The 24,900-nt window shown below is 40.7% G+C and overlaps 1 protein-coding gene across 2 annotated transcripts in view; it reads left to right on the top strand.

Moving 5' to 3' along the window:
- USP22 (ubiquitin specific peptidase 22) overlaps positions 1 to 24,900 on the top strand; it is a 95,842-nt gene that overhangs the window by 14,761 nt on the left and 56,181 nt on the right. For both annotated transcript variants that reach the window (XM_050317556.1, XM_050317554.1), the window contains exon 2: positions 18,710 to 18,842. In XM_050317556.1, the coding sequence (XP_050173513.1) occupies positions 18,710 to 18,842 (133 nt within the window). The remainder of the gene's footprint in view (positions 1 to 18,709; positions 18,843 to 24,900) is intronic.

Genomic DNA, 24,900 nt, shown 5'->3' with positions numbered 1-24,900 from the left:
GATCTTCCAAAAACAGGAGAAACTTTGTGAACTCTGGATATCGGTCTATCAAGGCACTGGCCTCAAGATGCTGTTTGGTTTAGTTAAAACTAATTGAGCTGGGGTAGGTGCTTAGAATTTACCTCACTTGGGATTTTAATTTTATACTGCTCTTAATGCCCCAGGATGCTTATCCTGTGCTTGGAGTTTATGGCTGTATCTTACAAACTCCTCGTTTTCTGGGCTCCCTGGAAGATGATTCTGTGACCACACTGCAGGGCACAGGTCACCACTGTTACATGGTCACATCTGTCCCTGGTGAGGCTTCCACAAACCCTTTACATCAGTAGCTGTTTTGTCTCTGAGATGTTGTGGGGCCCTGAAGAAAATAGGTGGCTTTTCAGTACAGGATCTGAGTCCCCCAGCACAATTTGACTTTTGCCCTCATGTATGTGCTGTAGAAAATTGCAAGTTATGTAGATTTTTTTTCACGAGGTGCCCATTAACGTTTTGTGTGCTGGTGTCTGATTTCCAGAGCAGTGAGATTTACTGATTTAGTCAGATATAAACTTGCTAATGTGCTTTTCCCAGTGTATTTCCAGCATAAATCTCATAATGGGCATTGTGTCACCAATAACTTTAATCCTTGCTTATATTTTAAGAGGAGTTCCTGTAGAATTACATTATTATGAATGTAATTATTCCTTGTGCCTTAATTCTTTGCACTGTTGGCTTATAGGAAGCACTGCCTTGAAAATCAGAAGAGGAAGGGCTTTTTTAGACATGAGCAAACCACCTCTTTGCTTGGCAGGGAGTTTTTTTCAGCAGTTTCAGGTGCTCTCAAGAAGGCCCGAGGCAATGCTCTCAAATGCTTTTTAATCCTGCTGTTAATGCTTAAAGACCATGTGTTTGTCCCCCAAACACTGCCCGTGTTTATAACCATAGAGACAAAGCAAGAGATCAGGACTAGAAATCTGTATTGGATCTCGTGGAATATTTTTGCTTTACTCTGTGAGATTACTGGGGATTTACAATTGTAATGCTTTGCTCCAGAATCCCCTGGTTTTGCTTTGAGCTCTTAACTGTTTTTTCAAGTGCAGGGTGCCAAGGCGGTTCTGGTTTTTGCTCAGATAAAAGACTGAATAATTCACTTTCTTCCTCACTTCCATGTTTTCCCTTGTTCCTCCAACCCAACACTGTGGTTTGTATTACCAGCCTTGCATTTTTCCATGTACAGGGAAGCCCAAACAATTTTGTCCTGTTGATGGGAGGGCCTGCACAGGTCTTGGGAGCTGAGCAGAGAAAGGTTGGAATTCTGTCGTGTTTCTGACCTCCACTGCCACATCTGAATGATCTGAGGCTCAATCTGTACCTTACAGATATTGAATTTATTCCTGGTACTGTTTCTGTGAGTGCAGGAGCAGGGATTTGTTTAGAACAAATTGCCAGATGAGTTCTCTGTTCTTACCAACATTCAGATTGTGCTGTGGTTATTTTTAATAGCAAATACAATGTCTTTTTAGCAATGCCAAGCAAGCACAAACGTCTGCTGTTGTTTAACTTGGGTGAGGGATCTGGAGCTTTCATGTGCTGCTGTATGTAATGTTTTCCTTAACTTAAGTTTTGGGAAGTCTGTCTTAGTTTTGGAAGCCGGGACGAATCAGATCAGTGGACGAGCATGCAAACAACTATGTCTAATCTGCCAGGGAATATTTGTTAGGATGTTGGGAGCAATAAATAATTAAAAGTTTCTGAAAACTGTTGGTGTTTGCGTTGTATGGGGAAGAACAAGGAAAGACCTTACTTCTCTCTTTCCCGGTGAGTTTGCAGTTTCAGATCTTCAAGTGTAGCTGTTCCCTCCTCCCAGATTCACTTGGTCAGTTGGGAGACAAGAAGTGTTAAGCTGTTTGCTTGAGCTGATTGGTTTCAGACCTCAGTCATTTACAACTTTGGGGCAGAGCCTGTACAGTCCTACCTTTTGATGATGTTTCCCTGGTGGAATGCAATGTGGTAACTTGTGAGATTGCATCACATGGATTCCCTACTGGAGGGGAAGCTGCGGATTCCAGCGGACCATTCTTGCTGATCTGGGGAGAGAAGTGAAATTCAGAAGGGAAGGCAGGACCCACAGATGCCCTGTTGCTGTGTGTGCCTGGGTTTGCTCAGGCTTCTCTGTAATTCAGTTATCTGCTTGATAAAAATTATTACCTTCTAGCACAACAACACAACTTTGCATTTTCTGAGTGGGAAGTAAGTAAACTGAAAATAATGACATGGAGAGAAGCCTATCCAATATCTACTACAAAGTGAGGGAATGTAGAAGAGTTGGAGGCAAAGCCTCTTTGTTTTGGGTGGGGAGATGATGAGGGAAGAGTATTTTTAATAAGATGGTGGTTCAGGACCCCCCCGATATAAGCAGTGAGGATATAGCAGGGAATTAACCAGTGACAGGCTACTCAAGCAGCACAGAGTAAGCCAGAGTGCTGTTCAGGTGTAAGAATCCCTCTGGACCTCAAAGATGAGATGGGATTTCAGGTTGATTCTGTCAGGGTGGTGTTTGGTGGTACAGCTGACTCTGCCCACTCCAGCACTGTGTTGTCCTGTACACCAATGTTAACAGGAAGCCTTGGCACAGACACTGCTGGACAAGTTTGATTTCCCTGAAGGACCTTGTAAAGTCAGCAGAAATGACTGTGTAGACTCAGCTCCCCATGGACACAGTTTTTTTTTTTTTGTCTATGGATGGACCTTCTTGCCTTTTTGTCCTTTTTTTAATTATTATTATTTTTGATGTTGAAATTCAAATTTAAAACCCCTTAACAAGGGAGACTTTTCCTATCAGTCTGAAAATCAAAACCCTTTCACTTTGGTGCTGTAGCAGCATTGTGAGCTTTCTTGATTGTACCAATACTCCTTATTCTTGGAGAGAGCCTTGAAGTAACATTATGTGGCTGATGGGAAGCCAGTTGCAAAGGAGACCTTTATTCTTCAATGGAGAACCAAATGAGTATATCCTTAAGTCCCTCAAAAGCACTGCTCACGGTATCTCATGTCTGTTAATCATTTCCTGGGAGAAATTATGGAAATGCTACTCAATACACTGATTTTTTACAGCTTTTTTAATCACTCCATTGATTTTTTTTTTGAAGCGTAGATTTGTGTCAAGAAACAATGGGGTATATTTAAATAAAATACAGAGCAATAAAACTATAATTGTAATTCATGTATGATCAACAAACAAAGCATTAATTTTATTAGTTTTGCCAGCAGTCTGTGTGTTTGAAGTGTGTGGTTGGCTCTTTCCTAAGCCTGTGCTTCATTAAACTTTGTGCACTGCTCTGTCTCATCCATCAGGCGGTGTCTCACATTGATTTGGTGGTTTATATGTAGATGCATGTGTAGGTAGTCAATTAAAAACAGTCCCAAAAATGTATGTAAAGCCTGGTTTAGTAGTTGCTTGTGGTAAAGTTTTCCCCTTTTGCATGGTATTATCCTAACCATAAAAGAATCAAAAATGTCCCTTAGGTTGTTGCAGTCAGTCTGTGTTCAGTTACTGAGTTCTGGTCCACTGAACAGTCACTGCTCTGTTGTATTAGGGTTAATCACACAGTGACTTCATCTATTGTTCTACTAAAAATGCAAATAATTACTGTAAATGGTTGTAAAATTTATTTCTTTCAATCCCAGTGTCTCATGGAAGACTCCTATTGAACTTCATTTCATATCATGAGAGACCAGAACTGCATGAGGAGAAAATGTGTTCTGGTATTTAGCAATATAATAACTATGTGAACAGTTATTTATTTCTTTTTTGTGCTGTTGGGCAGAGCTCAGGGTTTGGTTTGGATCCCCCCCCCCCCCAATATAAATGTATTTCCAGATGTTAACTTTTGAACGTCTCAGTTTGAATTTTGAGGTTTTATTACTTTGTTTCATTGCACAGAATATCCTTGTAGTGTATTTTTTTTAAACTTTATTGAGGGGGTTTTTGCGTGTATATATGTTAAAAAACCATGCACATATAGTCATTGGTAATTTGCTTATCCTGAGGCAGGAAAAGTGGAGAATGGGTAATTGGAGATGCTTCAAGGTGTGTGGTATCCAGTGGAGTACAGAATCTGTTTTTTCTCTGCCTTTTTAAGGCTCAGGTTCACTAATTTAACGATCAATTAAAGAGGCTTCAAGGTCTGTTGTGTTTTGTCAGAGCAGCACAGCTAAGCCACATGGATGATTATTTTTTTTTTTCCAATTTATCCTTTTTGGTTTGTTTGTTTTGTCTTGTTTTTGTTTGTTTGTGTTTTTGTTTGGTTTTTTTGATATGTTTGGCTTTTGGTGTTCCTGACTTACTTTCTGATTAAAAGATGAATTTAGTTTGGGATAGGAGTTAAAAAGCAATTTGTTCCACCAATGCATGTTCCAGTTTTCATTAGTATCTCTTTTCCAGTTGGGAGTCCTCAGATCTATGATTTTTTTTGCTTTTCAAGCAGATGATTTAAATCACAGGAGTATTTTATTTATACAACTGCAGTTCTCTGTGCTCTGCTCTACAAAGAACCTCATGCACTCTCACACTCTCTGATAAACTGTAAATTATATCTGAGTAATTCTCTTTCTGAAAGCTGTCTGCAGCTCTGCTGTACAGATGCCCTTTTGCTAAATGAAACACTACTTATCTTAATTATCAGTGTTAATGGACGTGCCGTGGGCCCGCTGTTTGCTCACGTCAGGTCCAATCTGAGTTACGTCTCTGTCTGCTTGACAGATGTGACAGGACTGTAGTTGTGACTGTCGTGGCTCCACGAAGCACTGGCAGGTGCATGAGGAGCTGCTGGCAATCACCTGGAATGCATAAGCAGATTGTCTGCTTCTCTTCTTTCAAGCATCTTCTGCAGGCAACTCTTATTCCTGTTCTGCCCCTAATTTATCAGGTGCACGAGCTCCAGACCCGAGGGGTGGCTTGTGCTTTGTGTGTGCATTTACCTCTTCTTAAAGGTCTCTGTGCTCTTACAGATCCTGCTGCTGTCCAGGTGTGTGGTGGGAACTCCTGAATGTCTCTGTCATTAATATGAGGAGACATAAATAGATTAAAGCCTCTACAAAAAACTTATGTATTTTCATGTTATACAAACTATCCTTGTGTTGAGATCTTAGTTTGAAAATATGCAGAGTCTTCCTGATCCTTGATGTCTGCTTAATGTCAAGAATATATAAATGATATTCTGAAACCATCTTTACAGGAAATTAAGATTCAAATTCCCTTTTCTTTCTTCTAAGTAGAGTGGTTACACTTTTTAACACACATATATATGTGTGTGTATGTATTTTCATTTGAAAGGGAAGATCCATATGTACAGGATGGTTCTTTTCAAAATGCAAAGTTTCATAAGTGGGTGAAAGAAAAGGGAGACTTGAATGCAGTGGGTTTGGAACAATTTTGAGCTAAGAAGTTGTCACATTCCCTGAGGTTCTGCTTTTTCCCTCTTTTTTCACAGCATTCCTGACCCGTCCTTTTTGTGTTTTTTTTTTTTTTTCTCGTGTCACTTTTTAGTGTCGTCACTGGACTTGTCTCTAGCAAAAGTGCAGTGATGGATTTGCTGTATAAAAACACTTGTCTAAAGGGGTCATGTGGAGCGTTAATAGATTTGATAAATCTTTTGTTTGTGAGTTTTACCTGGGAATGGTGATCTGGGAAATCCTAATGCAGATTTTAGGTTAAACATCTGTCGGTAGTAGCACTGTCCCCCTGTTTCCCTTATCAGTTACCATGGCCATCACTTGCTTGGCAGGAAATCCTGCTCTGATTAAGTCTTTTGGCACCTTAATTTCAATTATTTCATTACTGAGAAAGAAGTGCCTGGGCACAGATTCACAGGACTGATGAAAACCACTTGAACTCGCCTGTAAAGTTTCTGAAAAATGTCCCCCTCTCTTCGAGAATCTTTTCTCTGCGTTCTTAATTTCCATGTGATTAATCAAAGAATAACTGGAGTAATTTATTAACTTTGACAGGCAAATTGTCTCTTCTATATCAAAGTACTGTTCTAGCTCTCTGTCAGTGGACAAAATTAAATCTTTAATAGAAATCTTAATGTCTTCACAAAAAAAAAGGAGGTGGAAAACGTTATGTATTATGTAGCATGTTACTACTTCTTGCTTACAGATGTAAGAGTTTGTAGAGCACCTGGAAGGTGAGAGGGTTGTGTTTGAATACTCCACTGATCTGCCACGTGTAAGGGCAGGAGTTAAACCCGAAGGTGAATCCATTTGTGTTTCTTTTTAAAATCAACTCTTTGTTGCTAAGTTTTGGAAGCAGTTTTTAGTTTAGATGAAGTTTTAAGATGTTCTTCAACACCTTTAAACGTTTTCCTTCGCTTTCTTGTGACTTCTCATAATTGTAGCTTAAAGAGCATTTTGTGAGAATGTGAGGCCACGTGCACGTTAAGAATTCTCAAGTACTGTCACAAAGATGCTCCGTGGAATGAAACAGTGGCATTGTGTCCAAAGTGTTCTGTCTTGATTGTTCCTGTTCTGCAGAACTGAGGACTTTTAGGCTTTGTTAAAGTTGTTAAGCTCAGCTTTTGAATTACTTAAGCAAAAGCTGCGCTCATTTCGAAAGGTCACCGACAATTGCTTGGAGGTGCCACCAGAAATGATTCTTGGAACTGTCCAACTCCTTTGTAAGATGAGTCTTCTGTGGGGTAAAGTGTGGAGGGCTTGTTCTGGGTTTGGTTGGTTTGGTGGTTTTTTTTTTTTTTTGAACTTTCCACACTCTCCTGAAGGTATTTACAAGGAGACTCAGGATTTGCTGTGTTTGGCAGCGTGAGGGCAGATGGGTTTTTATCTCACCAGCACTTCAGCTGAAATACCGTCTCCCTTTTCCATCTCTCACGTTTTAATGGAGGCTTTAGAATTTTATGAAACCTAATCAATTCAGAAGGAAACTGATGTTTACACAGATTGTATAATTCCTATATTATGCTTTCATGCTTTATATCAGGGAAGGGGGGGCTTTGTTTAAGTCCTGAAAATAGTGATATCTGAACTTAATTGTATTTTAACCCTTTCATCTGCAGCTCTTCCAAATCTTCCTTTGGAACAGTAGAGGGGAGGTGGGACAGCCTTCTCTTCAAAACATGGCAAAAATGGAGGTGCCTTGGGTTTGTTTTATTTCATCCTTTTAAAGAGAAAGGAAAAAAGGAAAACAGGAAGAAAGATGTGTTGTTGATATTACGAAATAGAGCTCCACTGTAATTAACAGCCTGGGAGTTTTGCTGCTTGCTTTTCTTATCCCTGGGTTGCAAAACCTTGCTGTCCTGCTGGGATTTCTTTTTGGAATGCAGAGGTGTGTTCTAGCTAAAAGCATGTGCTTTGCCTAATAAGCTTTCCTAGCCATTGAGCCCAGCTGGCTGCTGCAAGTCTGCATTTGTTTGGTCGTAACTAATTTTTATATCCGTGCTTTAAATTAAGCTAATGCTTTTTGCATTAAATGACAAACCCAGCACAATGTCCATAAATGAAACCGAACACTATAATCTACTAATTCTTGTTTTCAATGTGCAGCATTATATAATCAAGCAGCCTGCTAAAAGGAAGATGTGGGAATAATGCTGGGAGGATGTGAATGGTGCTAAACCAAAGGGATCAGCCTTTGTTGGAGGGAACATCTCTGTTGAGTTAATGGTTTAGCACCTCCCCTTGTAAATACAGAAGAGGAATGAAGAGAGCAGGGTCTGGCAGGTCAGCACAAAATGTTCTTGTCAAATCTTGCTGTCTTTTGCTGGGGGTGGTGATGAATCTCATCAGTGTGTAGCCCTTTAGATGGAGTCTCCTGATGGGTTAATTTTCAGGGTTGCTGCAGTCATGCAGCTACCTCTGAGGTTGATAAAACTTCCAAGTACTCGAGTTCTCCGAAATTCAGCCATGTCTTTTCAATTTGATCCAAATTATGGAGGAACAGAATCAATGTTAGGAGGTGAAACATGGAATAGAAATTCTGTTTCAAAATAGTCATGAATCACTGTTTACAAGTCCACAACAGTGACGCTGGAATTGTTGTGCAAGTTTGTTCTTCACGTATTTGTGGAAAATAATGGGCTTTTTTTCTGACTTTATGGTGAATATGAACATTTCTCATATAGTACTAGTCAAATATACAAAGCTCTGGTCACTTGCCTCTTTGTTCCAGCAGAGTTTTTAATAAGATGCAGCAGCTGCTTGGAAGTTAAATAAAAAAACCACCCGAAACCCATGATAACAATAATAAAACCACCACACCACCAGAAAACCATCTCTGTAACCCTATTTTGATATTCATTCTCCCAGTACTAAGGACAGATTATTTCTCCTAGTGAATCCACATAGGTCAAAGGTAGCTCTGAGTAGAACCTTCTCCCTTTGCTCAGAGGGTGAGTCACATCTGACCTGCTCATAAACGCTCTCCTGTTCTCTTCATTGGAGGCAGCAGCCTGAGCTGGGGCAGGGGGAGGATTTCAATCCCTCTGCTGTTTCTCCATGTTGCTTTTCGAAGCATTGCATTGCAGTGAGGCTCTAGAGCTTTTTTTTTTTGGCTTTTTTTTCTTTACACAAATGTCAGTGGACAGATTTAGGGCCTGGATGTCAACTCCATTCACTTACAGGTTTGCTTCATGTTTGTTAAACTGTGACTGATCAGAATCACAGGAAATTTTTTGGAGACGCAGATAATTGAATTTGTAATTACAGTAATAAAAGGGGTCAAGCTGTTGCATGTGACCTAATAAAAAAAACCAACAACAAACACAACTTTTCCTTCTAGCACTCCTTCAATTAATATAGAGAATAAAATATTGAAAGTATCAAGATTAATTTCTGTGCACTCTTTAAATATCTCAGTTCAGAAATTTGTCTGTTTAGGTCTTCTGAACTAAGCAGTGACACTAATACATGAACTGTGATCTGTTAATGGCCCATGGGGAGCTGTGAGAAGGGAATATATAGATTTTTTCTTAATTCTCATAATTAGTACATTAGGGGGAAAAAAACCAACAAAGTATGGTTGAGTTTTTGGATATTGCTGGGAGTAAAACAGAGTATGAGAAGATCATCCTCAGATGTAGTCAACAAACTGCAGTGAGGATAGAAACAAAAACTCCTGCGAGGTCGTCATCCTTCACTTCTCTGGGGAAGGTTATAATTTAACAAAGTTTCAGTTAAGTAATAACCAAGTGGTGTCTTTAGCAGTCCTGCCATCAGTGGGGCAGGTTGGAGGGTTTTTTGGTTGCTTCTTGGTTCCATTTCAGTGATCCCAAATTTCTCTTCTCGGAAAGCGCCCAAGGCCTCCTGAACAACAGGAGCTGGAATTTGCAGTGCTCTGATCTACCAGCACCCCCTCCCAGTCCATTCCTCTGGGAGGGAGGGTAAAATGCACTTACTTTGCAGAACAAGTCAATGTTCTAAATACATCACGAAGTGTTAAAACATATTAGCTGGCTGTACATTCTGTGGAAAAAGCCAGAAGCTCTTCACTAAGGATCCATCGCCCACTTCCCTACACACTTTGTGATTAATGATTATTCTGTGGGACTCCAGCAATTAGCAAACTCTAAATGGATAAAGGAGTCAATTTCTGGAATGAAAATGCTTATTTCTCAGTTGATTTTTTTTTTTCCCCCCTGAAGGTATTTTCATTCATCTCACCAATGTGAGAAATCTTAGGCTTTAATAATGTTTTTTCTATGCCCTGCCTGTCTTTAGAGTTTAGAATATCCATCTGTGTGAATCTTTTCTTCTAAAGGGTGAATTGCAGTTCTGACCAACTCTGTCTTATCTCCGTAACTTTAGGCTTGCAGATCTTCATGAAAGTTTTCTAGTGAATGAAAGACCTCATATTTAGCTCTAGTGACATGAATTATTAATTTGTTTTGTACTGAGGTGAGGAAACACTAAGCCTCAGCTTACTGGATATCAAAGCATGTTCTGTGCAAGCACACTGAGAATTTGCTTTCACTCCCTGGCAGCAACATGCAGGTTGGCTTGGAGTGTTCCTGGACATAAACATGCCCTCAGATGCTGATGTCTTAATATCACAAGTGGAACTAGGCAAGCAATATTTCTAGTTTGTCCATTGTAGTTTCATTTTCATTGAATAGAGAGAGTCATGGAGTGGTTTGGGTTGGAAGGGACCTTGGACCTTAAAGCTCATCCAGTCCCCCTCCCCTGCCATGGGCAGGGACACCTTCCACCAGCCCAGGTTGCTCCAAGCCCTGTCCAACCTGGCCTTGGACACTTCCAGGGATCCAGGGGCAGCCACAGCTTTTGGGCAGCATTTTAGGCAATTTCGTGCTTCATCTGCTGAAGACACTGAGGGTGCACTTGTTTGATGATGGAGACAAGTTCCATGATTTAATCTTGAGGGGGGGGGGCGGTGTTAATGGTCTTTTCTGCATCACCACATTTTTATGGCCTATTTTTAAAGGGGTATATTCTTGGGGATGGTTTGTGGTGCTTTGGGCAAATCAGCCTCTGGAAGGAGAACCAGCAAATGTTCTGCATAGCTCTTGTAAAACCCAAAAGGAAGTTTGTCTTACTGGTTTGTGATGGTTTTTCCTTGTAGACACTGTGAGAGGATTAGAACTTGTCTTCAGCTCCTGTTAGACAAAGAGGAGGTTTTTGTGCTTATGGCAAGAAGAGAGTTTGCCTTGTTAGTTCTTTTATCATCACTGAAACCCACAGTTGTCAGAGAAGTTGTAAGCAGTGGGGTTAATTTCTGTGCTGCACATGGGCTTGCTTTGCTACAGTAAATATAAAAATGTCATGTGTAAGGACTCAAATAAGTTCTGTCAATATGGTGCATAACTCACTGGAAGCTTTTAAAAGCAGAGATGTTTTCAACCAGACCAATGCTCTTTGGTTCAGCTCAACAATGGATCTGCCCCATTCAGTGTGGTATTGAGGGTTTTTACATCATAGATTGACTTGGGTTGGAAAGGGCCTTGGAGATCAAACAGTCACTAATAGATGCCCTCTGTCACTGTTGCTGTTCATTTTCTACTGGTTGTCTTTTTCCCTGTGAGTGTTTGTCCCATAAATAGTCATGTCCTGGAGAATCTGGGCTGTAGCATCATCCCATCCATCTTTCCCACGAGAGGAATTGCTTTGACTTTGATGAGGACTAATTAAGTCCCCATATTTTTATGGACATCTCAGAGTAGTTACAGAAAAGATAGCTGGATTATCTGTGCTTTTTGAAATGAGCCTGTAGGATTTGTTAGGACTTTGATCCCATGTGTATCCTGAAGTTTCTTTTTTCTTTTCTATCTGTAAGGAAAGCTGTCTGGAGTACTTCCATCAAAGTCCTGTGGCAAACTTCCCAAGAACACACCTGCTTTCCTATGAAGAATCCCATTTCCTAGTTTTATGCAGGGCAAAATGCAGTCTCTGCAGCACGGGCCAGGTTTAATAAGACTGGTGCAGCTTCAGGCAGGTTTGGCTGTTCAGCTTATTCCTTGAACTGTTTCCCAGGCCGTGTGCTCAGGGATGAGATCGATCCCTTACCTAACAGGCCATTGACAAACATCTCCACGATCTGCTGAGGTGGGGGGGAGACGGGGAGGTGAAGGAGTGGATTCTGTGCTAGGTCTGAGCCTGCACTGCTGCAGTCTTGGCAAGGGCCCTGCTCTCGTGTGGAATTCGCTGCTGCAGTGGTGCATTGCAGGAAATGGATAAAAATCAACACACAGACCCTCCATGCAATATATATATATATATATATATATATAAAATATATCCAGGGAAAGAGCCACGCCTTTGAACCTTAAGCAGCTTATGTGTTTTCACAAGGCAATCCTTTCCCACTGTTAAAAGGATCTTACTATAGGACATGTGCTTTAGTTTGAGTAAGATCCATTATTTAAATGGTTTAAAAACACAATAGGCCCTTAAATGCATCTTTTATAGAGTACTTGAGAAATCGTTTAGGTTTGTAAATGCTGGTGGTGGGGATGAGCACCTACCAAAGGAGAAGCAAATAAGCAATTTCAGCATAGTCATTTGAATACCAGAGAATTGCTTTGGTCTTGTTGAAATACAACTTTTTACTGCTGTGGCTGTATATGGGAAAAGCAAAATTATGTTTTTAGAGAATCCTCCCATTTTCTCCTCTAGCTCATGTCTTTAATATTGTGCAGCTCTTCCTCCCAGGTTTCGTATCAGCCTTGTACCTGTTGTGGAATTCTGTGTAAAAACAGAAGCTGGAAAAAGTTTAAAAAAAATTAATCTGGTTTAGTATCCATCTCTTGATACGACTCATCATCCAGAGTAAGGAGAACAGGGATAAAATCTGTATGTAGAGTTGGAGTGATACCCACTCTGTATTTCTGTTTCACTCCCAGATATAATTCTTAATTTAATCCAAGGTCTGTAGTTGGAGATTGACTTGCAGTGCTGTCTTGAAGAGGAGCCCTTGAACAAAAGTTGTGTTTTCAGAGCTTGGATAGACTTTGGCTACCACGTGATTCTCATTTAAGAACTTCTTGATGTCTTCATTTCAGAGTGAATGCTGAGAAATGTGCTCAAAATTGTCCATAAGTATGATCCCTCTGAAAGGAAAAAGTTGCCTCAAGTTGCTTTCCAGCATGTTCCTCTTTCACAGTTTTTTCACTCACAGGCAGAAGTAGGACTCCCTGGAATCAACAGCAAGCTGCTCACATGGTCATAATGGTACATTTTTATTTACTCCCTTTGAGAACTGTGATGTTATTTAACAACTTGGGCTATTCCATCTTGAGTTATAAATTGTGATATTGTTGTCTTTAAACTTCAAACAGATGGTCAGAGCCAAGTGTCCTGTTCAGACTTGGAGAGCAGTGTAGATAGACATCATCTCTCTGCCTTTTTTTTTTTTTTTTAAGGTTGCTACCATCTAAACAAACATTTAGAATAACCCAGTTTAAGAAGTTACCTGTACTTGGCTTTGGGTTTTTTTTTCTTAAGGTGACTTTCTGAACACTTAATTCTGTACCTAGTGCACAGTTTTGCCTGTACTAATAAAACCTTTACCAATACTCCTTAGTGGGTCTGAAAATAAGATTTACAATATCGAGGGCATATTCTTTTAAAAACATAATTGGCATTTCTAATCAGACAGGATCATAATTAAGACTCGCTTGCAGGAAGTGAGTGAACAATACCTAAGTTGATTTTTTAATTATTTAAAGCTGATGTGTCAGAGCGGTGCACTGACTCAGAGTCACTCTGAATCATCCTATCAGCGTGGGGAGGAGTGATTTACACACCATACCATGCAGAACTGAAGAATCAATTACCTCTTTTTCTTTCTTCCAACCTGAGAACGTGGCTTTGAAGTTTTAATTATTTCAGTTTCTGGAATATCCCGGCCCCTGTGCTGGTGGCTGATGGATTTGTGGCAGACCGGCCTCAGGAAGTCAATGTAGAATAACGAGTGATAGAAGCGTTGTGAGACAGATTTGACTTAAATTTGTTACTCTTGAGGTACAAAGTACTCGGGAGTAATAAATCCTGTCAGCTGTGCTTTAATAGTGACTTCCTCCTCCCCCAAGGCAGAAGAAACACCACTGTTGGAGTAGCCACGGGTTCTCCACCTTGAGCAGGGAAAGAAGCAGTGGTGGGTTATGTGACCTTTTGTGATTCTCTCCTCTTTTTTTTTCCTGAAAAATAGGCTTAGGGAAGCACACTGTTCATCACTCAACATGAGCTGCTGTGCCTGCTTTACATCTGGACAAGAATTGGTTGCAACAGGAACGGATAAGAATTAAAATAAAACTCTGTGCCCAGGCTGGGATCTAAACATAGCAAGGGGAATGGGAAAGGCAAAAATGGACAGAGGGGATTGACTGTACCTAAAATGTGAATATTAAGGCCTGGAACTCTGAATGTGTGAGGGAATGGTTAAGTTTTCCCTCAATGTCTTGATCTTGGCCCAGTGAGGGAATTTGCACTTTGTATCTGAAAAGTTTCAGTCTTGGACTCTTGGTTTAGGTATAGACATGCAGGCAGAATTCCCCACATGCAGCTGTATTCTCTAGGCAGGCATATTTAGAGCTGCCCAACAAACACCTCCTTCTGTGTAGACTGAGATTAAAGTTCTCTCTGAGGAGTTAGGCGTGGTTTAGAGCTGGAAAATTACATATACCCACCAAAAACTTTAAGGAATGATTATACCATATTAAAAAAATAAATACTTTCTCTTCTTATTTCTGATGTGTCTCAACGTTCTTTTACACAGAAACTTACTTTAGAAGGTGGGGAAATAGAATCAGATTTGCATTGGGAAGCTTTTTCTTTTTAATACTGCGAATTTGTACCTGATCAGGCACTTTCAGGGATCCATAACTAGTGTGTTTGCTTTAGGGCTGCCTTAAGAATCTGCTTCTTCTGATTCCTTGTGAACATGTACAGTGTGGCAACACCTTCCTTTATGATCTTTTAACCTCCCAAGCCTCCCACTGTCTTGTCAGTGTTACCTAGATCATCTTTTCCCCTGAACCTTTGTGGTGAAGATGGTTTGCAGACTGTGAAAGGTAGGAGGTCTTAGGCTTATGAGCTTGTAGCTAAAAACTGCTCTGTTCTGAAAGTGCTTTTGATATATTTAGTGTGAGCATAAGAGGCAGGAAGGACTCCAAAGTACCACAGTGGAAAACTTGTAAAAAGTTGTTTTCCTCTCATGTACAATTAAATAAAAGTTGAGCTTCTAAAGCTACTTCTGAAATGGCTGGAAATATGGGAGGACAGTTTTGCAATAGCTCAGGTCATTGGATTCCTCTTGCTTTCTCTGCACTGTTTGCTTTGTAGGAATACTTTATTTCCATTGCCTTTTGTTGGTTTGGGGAGCCAGAGGTTGTGAAACAGCTTTGCAGGTTTTTGGAGCAGCTGATGCTCCTGCCCAGTGTGGGCTCCTGGCTTTGGGTGGAGCCTGAGCTGGCCCAGGACAGGAGAACAGGGGTTGTTGGACAGAGAAGTGCGAGGCCAAAACACCAGCGGGGTGTGCTCGTTGTCTGCACTGCTGCTTTGATGGAAGGATGATAAAATAGTAATAAGCTGTTCTGACAATTTGGGAACATTTGGAGTGTCAGCAGTCTGGTTGTTGACCTACTGATGCCTGCTGCTTCATTTTTTAACTCATTTCATCATGACTGCTAACAGCAGTAAGAGCAGTGTTTTAGGGGTGGGCTCCTGACTTGTCTTATGGGCGATGACAACCAATTCCCTTGGGTGTGTTGTGCACTGTAGTGTTTACACCCTCATTTGCTGGGCTGTGTAAACCTTCTTTGTAGAGGGTACAGAACCACTGCTGAGGGTCTGGGCCTGTGAGTTAGCCCTGGTAGCAATAAAGGACATCAGTAGAGGGAATTGGGATTACTGACAGTTGGACTTGATGATCCTTGTGGGTCCCTTCCAACTTGGCAGGTTCTGTGGTGATGTTCATTCCCTCAGCTTGGTCAGAAGTATCAGAAGTGCATACACCATTTATGCTGTGCAGGACCATTCTTTCCATTTTTCTATCACTTAAAAAACTGATTTTCATCTTCCAGAAAGGGGATACGCTCAGGGCCTCTTCTGGTTTCTGTATGTGATCTGTTGGAATATCAGAGCAAAATTAAAGGGTTATGGGTTCAGTATGGACTGAAGGAAGGCTGGCTGGGGACATGAAGTGAGGGATTGAGAGTGGGGGGAGAGAGAATAGGGTGAAAGGTGATGAGTGGGGTACTTGAGGGTGAGAAGAATACAGGAGAGAAGGAAGCAGAGAGCAGAATAATAATGGGAGAAGGTGTGGAGGAAGAGGGAGACTCCATTTATGTCTTAGGATAAGGAAGGGATGTTCTTCCATCCACGTACCACAGGGAAGGAGTGACAGGTGGATTCTGCAGCTGAAATGCTTCCTGACTTCCCTAAAGCATCCAGACCATAAGAAAGACCCAACTTGCTTTTGAAAAAGTTATCTTGTTTTAAGGCAAGATTGTGACTTTATGGATCCAACTGATTCCCATTACTCATTTGCACTATTCTGTTTCATCTGAGACTGTAGCCTCAAGAGATGTGAGCAGGGGTGGGAGTATTATGAAACAAAGTGATTTGATTATTTGGGGTGGGGTGGGAGGGTGGCAGCTTTGTTTTAACTTAGCAAATTGTTTAAAAGCACAGACAGATGAAAAGGAGACAGCTAATCTGGTTAAGAATAGCCACTATGCCTTCTGATATTGATTTCTTTCCTCACTCTGTCGTCTTTTAACCTCATTTTCTTACAATTTTAGAAAAACCATCTTGAACCATACTGAACAAATAGAGGATACAGATAGAATAGCTTCCTTTAAAGAAGTGATTGAACTTCTTTTTAACTTACCACTTGATTTCTTTTTTTTTTACGTTCTTCAATTTATCCTAAATTTTCCTTGCAATAAAAACTCAAGATATACATTTTCTGCCTTTTAGCCTAAAATCATCGGCTTTTACGTGCTTGTTATGTCATCTGTTTACAATACATTTAATGCTAAAAGATTTATTTTTAGCTGGCTCAGTAAAATAGCTGGTTGCTGGAGTTGTTGTCATAGCAGCAATCTTAACAGATAGGTTGATCCTATTTAGCTTTTGCAGCTAAAGAGCGGCCGTTAGGCAACAGTTTGACAGTTCTGCAGCATTTTTCTAAAGATGGAAATTGTGGTGGTGGTGAATTTTTTCTTTTTTTTTTTTTTTTTGGCCCTGCTTTTAAAATATTTCTTTCTGTAGGTGTGTGGAGTTCGATTCAACATTTTCCCCTAACAACTTAGGAGAACTTTGAATACACAACATGTGAGATTTCAGGATTTAAGGCTTAATTTGTAGAAGCTTGAAAATAAATTACATGGTGCAACATATTGCAAGCTGCTTTGATTTTTTTAATTTTTTTTTTTTTAAAGCCAGAAGTATTCTGAGAGAAAAATGCCAGACTAGAGAACAGGGTTGTGCATCATTTATTCTGCACTAATTTTAAGTCGTGGCAGACTGGGCAAATATTACTGAAGAAGTTTGTGGGTTGTTTTTGATGAAATGCACTGCCTGGGTTAGATGATAGCTTTGGATTTTAGTAATTTAATTCTTACTTTTTTAATGTGAAGAGAAAAGGGTACTTCTATACTGACAAGCAAAGAAACAGCAATTTCAGATTAGTCTGTAAAATCAGGCATATCTCTGTATGTTCTCTGTAGCTCTGAGCTGTTACAGAAGTTCAGTTACTCTTAAACATATGTCTGAATGCAGTTAATTTTGTCTGAGATGAGAAATGAATTTACTGTGAGGAATTTCTCCTGTCTGTATCTTCAGTCAGATGGTGTTGGACCTGAATCGTTGTTATTGGTGTGGTTGAGCAAAAGACTTATCCTCAAACTCCCTCCAGCCTTTTGCTAGACAGAATAGTTTTAAAAATAATTTGTTGAAAAACCTGAGTTTAATGCTAAGAGAAGGGTTTGGGTGTTGTTGGCTTAGGGTGCTTCAAATATGATTAAGAGTCAGAAAGTGTATTTAACCTTCTAATTACTTTTTTGTTCTCAAGGCCTGTTGTTAAAATGTATTGTTATCACAGACTGACACGTCAGGGGTTTGTGCTCCTTCATTTCCAGTGAATCATGGCAACTTTCATCACCCACCTCCCCAGTCTGGGCTGTTCTGGGCAATTGTCAGCACGTCGTGTTCCACTCCTGGTTCAAAGCCAGGCTGAGAGCGGCAAAGGCGACTTCTGTAACTCTGACTGGTGTGGATTTGATGTTGTGCCACTGCTTTGTGCACCACTATGGAGTAACCTACTGACTGGATCTGGCAGAATTTCCCAGCAGATGGAAATGGAATGCCATGTTAATGTCCAGGTTGTCATACAAATTTTGAGTGTATTGAGGAGGTCGGTGCTGTCGAAACGGAGTTCTTGCTGTGGTTCCACCACCCAAATTGCTGCCTCTTCACCCTCCCTGCTGGGTGACTTTCCCTGGGCTCTGATGTTCATCTGAATCTTCTCCATCTCCCCAGTCCCCCTAAATTCACTACCTTGACCAAAGCTTCATGTGAGTGTGTCTTTACCTGCCAGGTTGGCAGCTGGACCAGCTCAGCCAAGGGACGCATTGCTGCAGGGTAGGGACTGTGCAAGAGCAGATGGATCCAGACCTCACTGCCCTGCTTATCCAGCATCCTGGTGGGATTTTATCCCATGCTACACTAGCCATAGTGCCTGGAGGTTTTGCACCAGCAGGAATGTCTGTGTGGCTCAGGATGAACTGGGTGGAGGAACTGGAATGGGTTAATCGCAGAGGAGCAGCGGGTTCATTTCACACTCATCTTCCTCCTGGCTTGTACAGAGCTTTGCAGGTCGTTCTGCTGATACATGGTTGGTGTGGGAGCAGGAATGCCCTGGTGGAGTGAGGACAAGGTAGAATTATTGGTGTATTTTATTTGCTGACCCTACTGGAAGTGTTCATCAACTACGTACTGAGGGCTGGGAGCGAGCTGACTCTTGTCTGCTCCTAATGAGTTCCCTACCAAGGTGTGGGAATGTTTTGGACAAATGGAAGAGTTTTCTCTGTCAGTATGTCCAACTGGTGGTTTTCTCAGGTGGGGATATCACTGTTTCCCTGCTGGTCTGCAGCGTTCCCAAGGCAGCGGGTGACAGGGGAAGGTGGCAGCGAGCTCTGCGTCCGGAGAGCGGGAAACGCGTTTCTGTCACTCACGTTCTGTGTCTGCTTTGCTGTTTCAGGCAAAGTCGTGCATTTGTCATATGTGTGGTGCCCACCTGAACAGACTCCACTCTTGCCTCTACTGTGTCTTCTTTGGCTGTTTTACAAAGAAACATATTCACGAGCACGCGAAGACAAAGCGACACAATTTAGGTAAGTTCTCACCCTGATGTACCCGCTGGTGCTTCCTTATCCCTGTGTTATCCCTGTCTGCTCCAGGCCAGTAGGGTGATGCTTCCTTGTAGCTACCTTGGTAGGCTGGGAGATGGTTTTGTTGGTGTTTTGGGTTAGTTTAGTGGCGTTATTTTAAACTTGGTGCTTGAGCTTTCATTGCATCGCTGTAAAGTTTTTGTTCACAGCTTAAAACCTGAATTATTGCTGTTTAGTACCTTTTATTTATGAATTAACGTCATGTATAGGGAAAATTAGTAAAAATGTGAGGAGGCAGAGGGTTGGTTTTTTTTTCCTTAAGTGTTAGAAATGGTGGGTTTAGTGCCTAGAACTGGAACATTTATTTCAGTAAACTTTATTTTCAGGAGGTCATGTTGACATTTTTTTCTTGCTGAGGAGAAAACCGTCATTCTGATCACAAAGAACACTAACCAAGTACCAATCAGAATTATGTAAACTTTTGACGTTTTGGGGAGTTTGTTGTTTTTTTCTTTTTTTTTCCCTTCATTTTTCTGTTTTGGTTTCTTTTTTCCGGTGGGGTCAGTAACCTAAGTAATAAGAAAGCATTTTAATTGATATGGAGTACCTTTCCCTCAACCATCTCAAACTTTGGTAAAATGCCAGCAAGTTCTTCTGTTCTGTCAGCTTTGGTGCTACATAGTGTTCAAAACCAAGAGCATTCCTTTTTGTTTTAAATTACCTATTGCCTATAGTTTAAAACATTTTAGGGTTATAATGCGAACTCCTGATCATTTCACCTTAAAATTCCAGTTTCATCAGTATGGATGTGCACAATTTTGCTTGGTGGGCAACTAATTTGTTTGTAGTGATATCAGAAACAGGAAAAAAAAGGCATTATGTTATGGCATAAATTTTCTTTTGACCAGCGTGGCCACCGTTCCCAATTTAATTTATCCTAAGTGCTTATGGAACAAACTGCCTTTATTTTCCATGAAGACAGAGATGCTCCAGAAGGCCAACAGTGCTGTCTGTGTACTGTGTGCTTAAGAAACAGGCGTGTAAATTTACTATTTATGGAAAAGATGATTTAAACCAGCAGATCATTATAGTTTCTCCCTCCATATGTGTCAAGAAAGAAAAAAAAAAAAAAAGGCTCCATAGTGGTATAGTTGAAGTTTGTAAATGTCTTGAAAAAGAGAATACTGGAAAATAGTATTGAATATCCGTGATGGTCTGGCTGGGAGGGAGCACTGGGGCTGTTCAGCTCAGGGGAACCTCAGCAGTGTGTGCAAACATCTGATAGAATGGTTTAAAAAAAGGTGGGGTCGGGCTCTTTTCAGCAGTGTCTGGTGATTGTACAAGAGGCAGCGAGGACAAAATGAAATCCTGGAGGTTGTCTGAGCATCACACGATGTGTTTTTCCTGTGAGGGTGGCCAAGGACTGGAACAAGTTGCCCTGAGAGGTTTTGGAGTGTCTATCCTTGAATATTATTTGGAAGCTGGACGTGGGCCTGCTGTAGCAGGGGCTGCACAAGGTCACCTCAGAGGTCTCTGCCAGCCTCAGCTGTTCTTCAAAACTGAAAAAAAACCCCAACCTGACCCTGTATGGCGTGTTTTTATGGCTTTTCTGAGAGTTTAATTTGAAAGAGCTTTTAAAAGTCAGTTCATCAGAGGAAATTATTTTGGAATCGTTACCACCCCAGAAGTACAAATTACTCGAGGTAAACTTGAAGGATTTCTGGTAAAGGAGCATATATTTATATAAATATATATATATGTAAAGCAGCCTTTTGTGCTAATGTAAGTTTATGACCAGATTTAAGGTCTAAATAATTACTGTACTAAATTGAGACTGTTGACAGTATTTACCTGTTTGTCTGTGGACACTTTGTAAACACTATAATGTTTTTACCACTAAACTTACACCATATTTATGAAGAACCTTTTAAAAAAGCTTTATAATTGCCTGTGTCATCAGCTGCTGTTTATGTGTTTGGGAAGCTTAAATTCAAGTTCATTTTTGTGCAAGGTAGAATTTGCTGTTGCCTGCTATAGTGAATTATCTTCTGTTTCCTTAAAGGAGACCAAAAGTGGGCAGAGGAGGGAGGTTCTGTGAAGATGCTCTTGCTTAAGGATTGTTGTAGTCATTGCCATGGCATTAGACAATTAGGACTGTGTCAGATAAGGTACTTCCCAAAAGGAATAGCCTTTAGATAAAAAGGGCAAGAGTTAATTATACAAGCCAAAGTGTACAATACAATACTGTGTCAGCCCAAAAAGGATTATTTTGCAGCTAAATATAATTTACTTGGTGCACAAATACACATGATGTGAAGGTTGTACACGTTGACTGATTTCTAGTTTTGGAGATTCCTTTTTATCTTTTTTTTTTTAAATACATGTTTTGGTGCTTAATTTCCAGCTGCATGTGAAACGAGCTGTAAAAATATTTCTGTCGTTTTGCTGGTGCTTTTGGTTGCTTTTCCTGCTGCAATTTTAGTTGGGGAAATAACATCTGATGGGCAAAAACAAGTTAAGTGCTTTGAAATTTCAAAATGAACAGGCATTATTTTAAAGCACTTGGTGACTTTTTGCTGAGCCAACATCAGTCTCCATGGAGACAAGCAGGAGCTGCACAGTTGATCACAGTTGTAAGAAATGCCATAGATTTCAGCTGTAACAGCTGTCTGAGCAGGGAAGTGGTGGGTTTGCAGCTCACTGCTGTGTGTTCCAGGAGGCTCCAGCATCATATTCCAGAGTGGTTTTAAAGCACATCCCTTGTTAGCTCTGCATTCCTGAGCAATCTAAATTAGACCCTCACACTGTGACCTTACAGTGCTCTGCATCTGCCTCCCTGTTCAGTGTGTATTGATAATACTGGACTTAATGTATTCCTCGAGTTGTGGCTGTGGGTGACAGGGAGGTGATGTAAGATCCATCTGTAGGAGCTGCTTTTTTTAATCTCTGCATTGCACAGTCTCTGTTAGTCAGTCACTGGGATAGGCTGATATTCCCACTGGGCTCTGATTCTTTTGTGAGGAATTGTGAAACAGTGAGGAAAAAATCCTTATGGAGCTCTTCTGGGATTCGTGATCTTTTTGATGCTGTCAGATGTTTCCTTTTCCCCACCTGGAGGATCCTGAACTAGTTTTAGCTTTTCTTATTGAAACTCTTCTAAGATACTCAACATCCTCTTCATACTTTAGTTCTAATGTGTCCATCTGTGGTGACTGCTCTGGATTTAGACAGTTTGCTATGCTGATGACTTGTGTTCTTAGTTAATACTTCCATGACTTCTGTTTTGTGCTTCTTAATAAGCTGTTCAACACTGAGCTGATGTTGTTACTTAGGAGTTCAACTCGGTGACTCCAAAACTTCTTCCCAGAGTGGTAATTGCTACTTGTCTCCTACCTAATTGACAGTGATTGGAGTTTCACTCTTGCTGGTGTTGCCTATTTGCTAAGTAACTTGAAATCCTTCTGGAGGGTTGTGTTTTTTTTAATTATTATTCTAAATGAATGTGTGCCATCAGCATACTCTGTCACCTTCCTTGGTAATCCTTCCCAATCAGGTTCAGCGTCTGGGGAATCTGCTGGTGGTTTCTGTCCTTGTGAAAATTGATGGTCTCTTCCTTCCTTATCTCTTCTACAGCTGCTCAATGAAGGAAAATACACAGTAACTTAGTCCCAGAGTAGCAGGAGCAGGAAGATGACTGTGAACAGTAGCTCTAAAAGAGAAGAGAGGTTGGTGCTATAAAGTTCATCTCAAAACCCTAGCAGTGATTATTTTATCAGTTTCCTGGTTGGGACTATAAAATCCTGGGCAGGCACCAAATGATGTTTTAGTATTCTCTCTGAGTGAATATTTTCTGTTACATAATGCTGAAAAATATTTTTGGGGTGGGGGGAGAATATTGTGTGAGAAAACAGAATTGATTATTTGGAGAGTGGAATATTTATGTACATTTCTTGGGAATTTTCCTCTACTTTTTATATATTTATAAAATATACACACACACTCTTAGCTGCAAGAAAAATCACTGTTACAAGGCTTAGGAAAGTCTCTTGCAGATAACCATTCTGGGTGAGATTAGTTAATTATGGTATCAAAGCTCTCTGTAGAGCTATTTAAACTCCTGGTGAGGAGCCAATTCATGCACACCCATGCTGTGCCTCTCTTGGTTAGAGGTGCACTTTGAACACGTGAACGGTGTCTCTGAAACAGCACCTGGTGCAGGTTTGGGTTGGGTCTTGGTCTGCTCTAAGGCCCCGTTCTGGAGTTCAGGAGCAGGGGAAGGTGAATTAGCAGGGCTGAGGTTGAGTGGTTTAAAGACTAAACAAGAAATAGTTGGAAGGCTGAAGTACCATTCCATTTCTAAGTTCACTTCAAAATTAGTCCTGTTAGAATACATTCATTATTTATTAGATCACAGACTATTTGTTGAGGAACTGTTTTCTCTAAGTATATGCTCATGTGAGATTCAGTCCAATAAATACATTTGTGTTAAGAGGAACTGGGTGGGTGAGCCTAATAAAAATGCTCACAGATTAGGTTGAGGATTTTTGGTACCATTTGAAAAGCTTCTACTTCCTGTAGAAAACAAATAACTACTTTTTTTTTTCATCTGATTCAGAGGAAACATGACAGAAAAACTGGTTTCTATACTCAAAGTTGGTCAAAGGAAAAAAAATCTGGTTACTGCTTGTTAGTGCATACCTGTCTGCTGAAATTTAATGTGTAGAAACAACACCTCTGTAAAGGAATGACAGTAAAAGTTGTTTAATTTTCATTTGAGTTGGAAGGTACTGACTGCAGTGTTGGTTCTGCCAGTTCTTTTGTAAACAGCAAAGACTTTCATTACCCTCTGTGTGGAAGGGGCAATTAAAGCTGGGCCCAGCACAATGTGTTGTTGGTTCTTCTGTTCATATCTAGGCTCAGAGAGGGGTAGAAAAGGTCATCTGGGCATTTTACCAGCCTCTTGATTTGACTTCTAATGCTTTACTTGAGGATGATGGTGTGGAGAAAACATCTGTTGAGGACATGGAGGTGAATGGAAAGCAGCACTCAGTGTTCTGAGGTTCTGTCAGAGATGCATTGTGTCAGGCTAATAATGTCTTTTCTCATAACTGATTTTCTTAGAAAACAGGAAATACACTGGATCTAATTTGTCTGGATCTAGTGAAGAATTTGACATTTTGCCCCCTTGGAAATTATTACTTGAGGTAGAAGGGACAGGGATTGATACAAGAATTGTGGTGCATAAGAGGCAGGATAAAGGGAGGTTGATGATGAATTAACTGAAAGCACAGTGTGTAAAACACACAGACTTTACCAGCAGAACCAGTCCTGGCTTGCTGCTGTTTTCTGGTAACTGAGGAGAAGGAATTGGGCCTGTGTGTGAAATTCCTGATGGTCACAAAGTTCAGAGGTTTTACTTACACTGAGGAGGGCTGGGTAGCCCTGGGAATGAAATAACTTCATTGACAGCAGCAATACAAGTGAGATGAAATTCGATAGCAGAAGGTATTGTACTTCAGCAACATCATATCCTTGTCAACTGGAGGATGATTGATTGGAAGAGGAGGAAAAGGAGGAAGACATTTTGGATACAGAGGTCAGTCACAGGGTATGTCCTTAGAGCCATTACCAGTATCTCCTGTTCTGGGGTGTGTTGTGCAAAGCATTGCAGGGAAATAAGTAGTTTGTGCCATATCATCTGAAGCAGCTCCAGACTTGTTGGTTGTGATTTGGGGATTCTGCCCCCACTTTAACAGTTTCTCTCCTTTAAACCTGCATAACATCTCGTGGGATCAAGAAGAGGTGCTTACACAGGAGGATTTCTTTCGGTTTTCAAAGGTTTGCTGCAAACAGGGGAACTGTGGAAGGTTGTAGGGTCAGAGAAGGGCAGGGGGAAGACTGACAAAAGATAAAATGTATTTTATAATAGGGCAAGTTCAGTACAGGAATGCTACAGCCTGTTCTGTAGCATGTTGGATGCATGGACACACATGTAGATAATGTGTGTGTGTACAATACAGGTATTTCTGAATGAGGTCAAGGAGCTGGAGTTAATATTCTG

The sequence above is a fragment of the Myiozetetes cayanensis genome, unplaced genomic scaffold (assembly GCF_022539395.1).
Source record: "Myiozetetes cayanensis isolate MyiCay16 unplaced genomic scaffold, myiCay2020 scf20-37, whole genome shotgun sequence".
NCBI lineage: Eukaryota > Metazoa > Chordata > Aves > Passeriformes > Tyrannidae > Myiozetetes > Myiozetetes cayanensis.
Note: the sequence above shows the minus strand (reverse complement) of the source record. Positions and strands in the feature narration are given on the sequence as shown.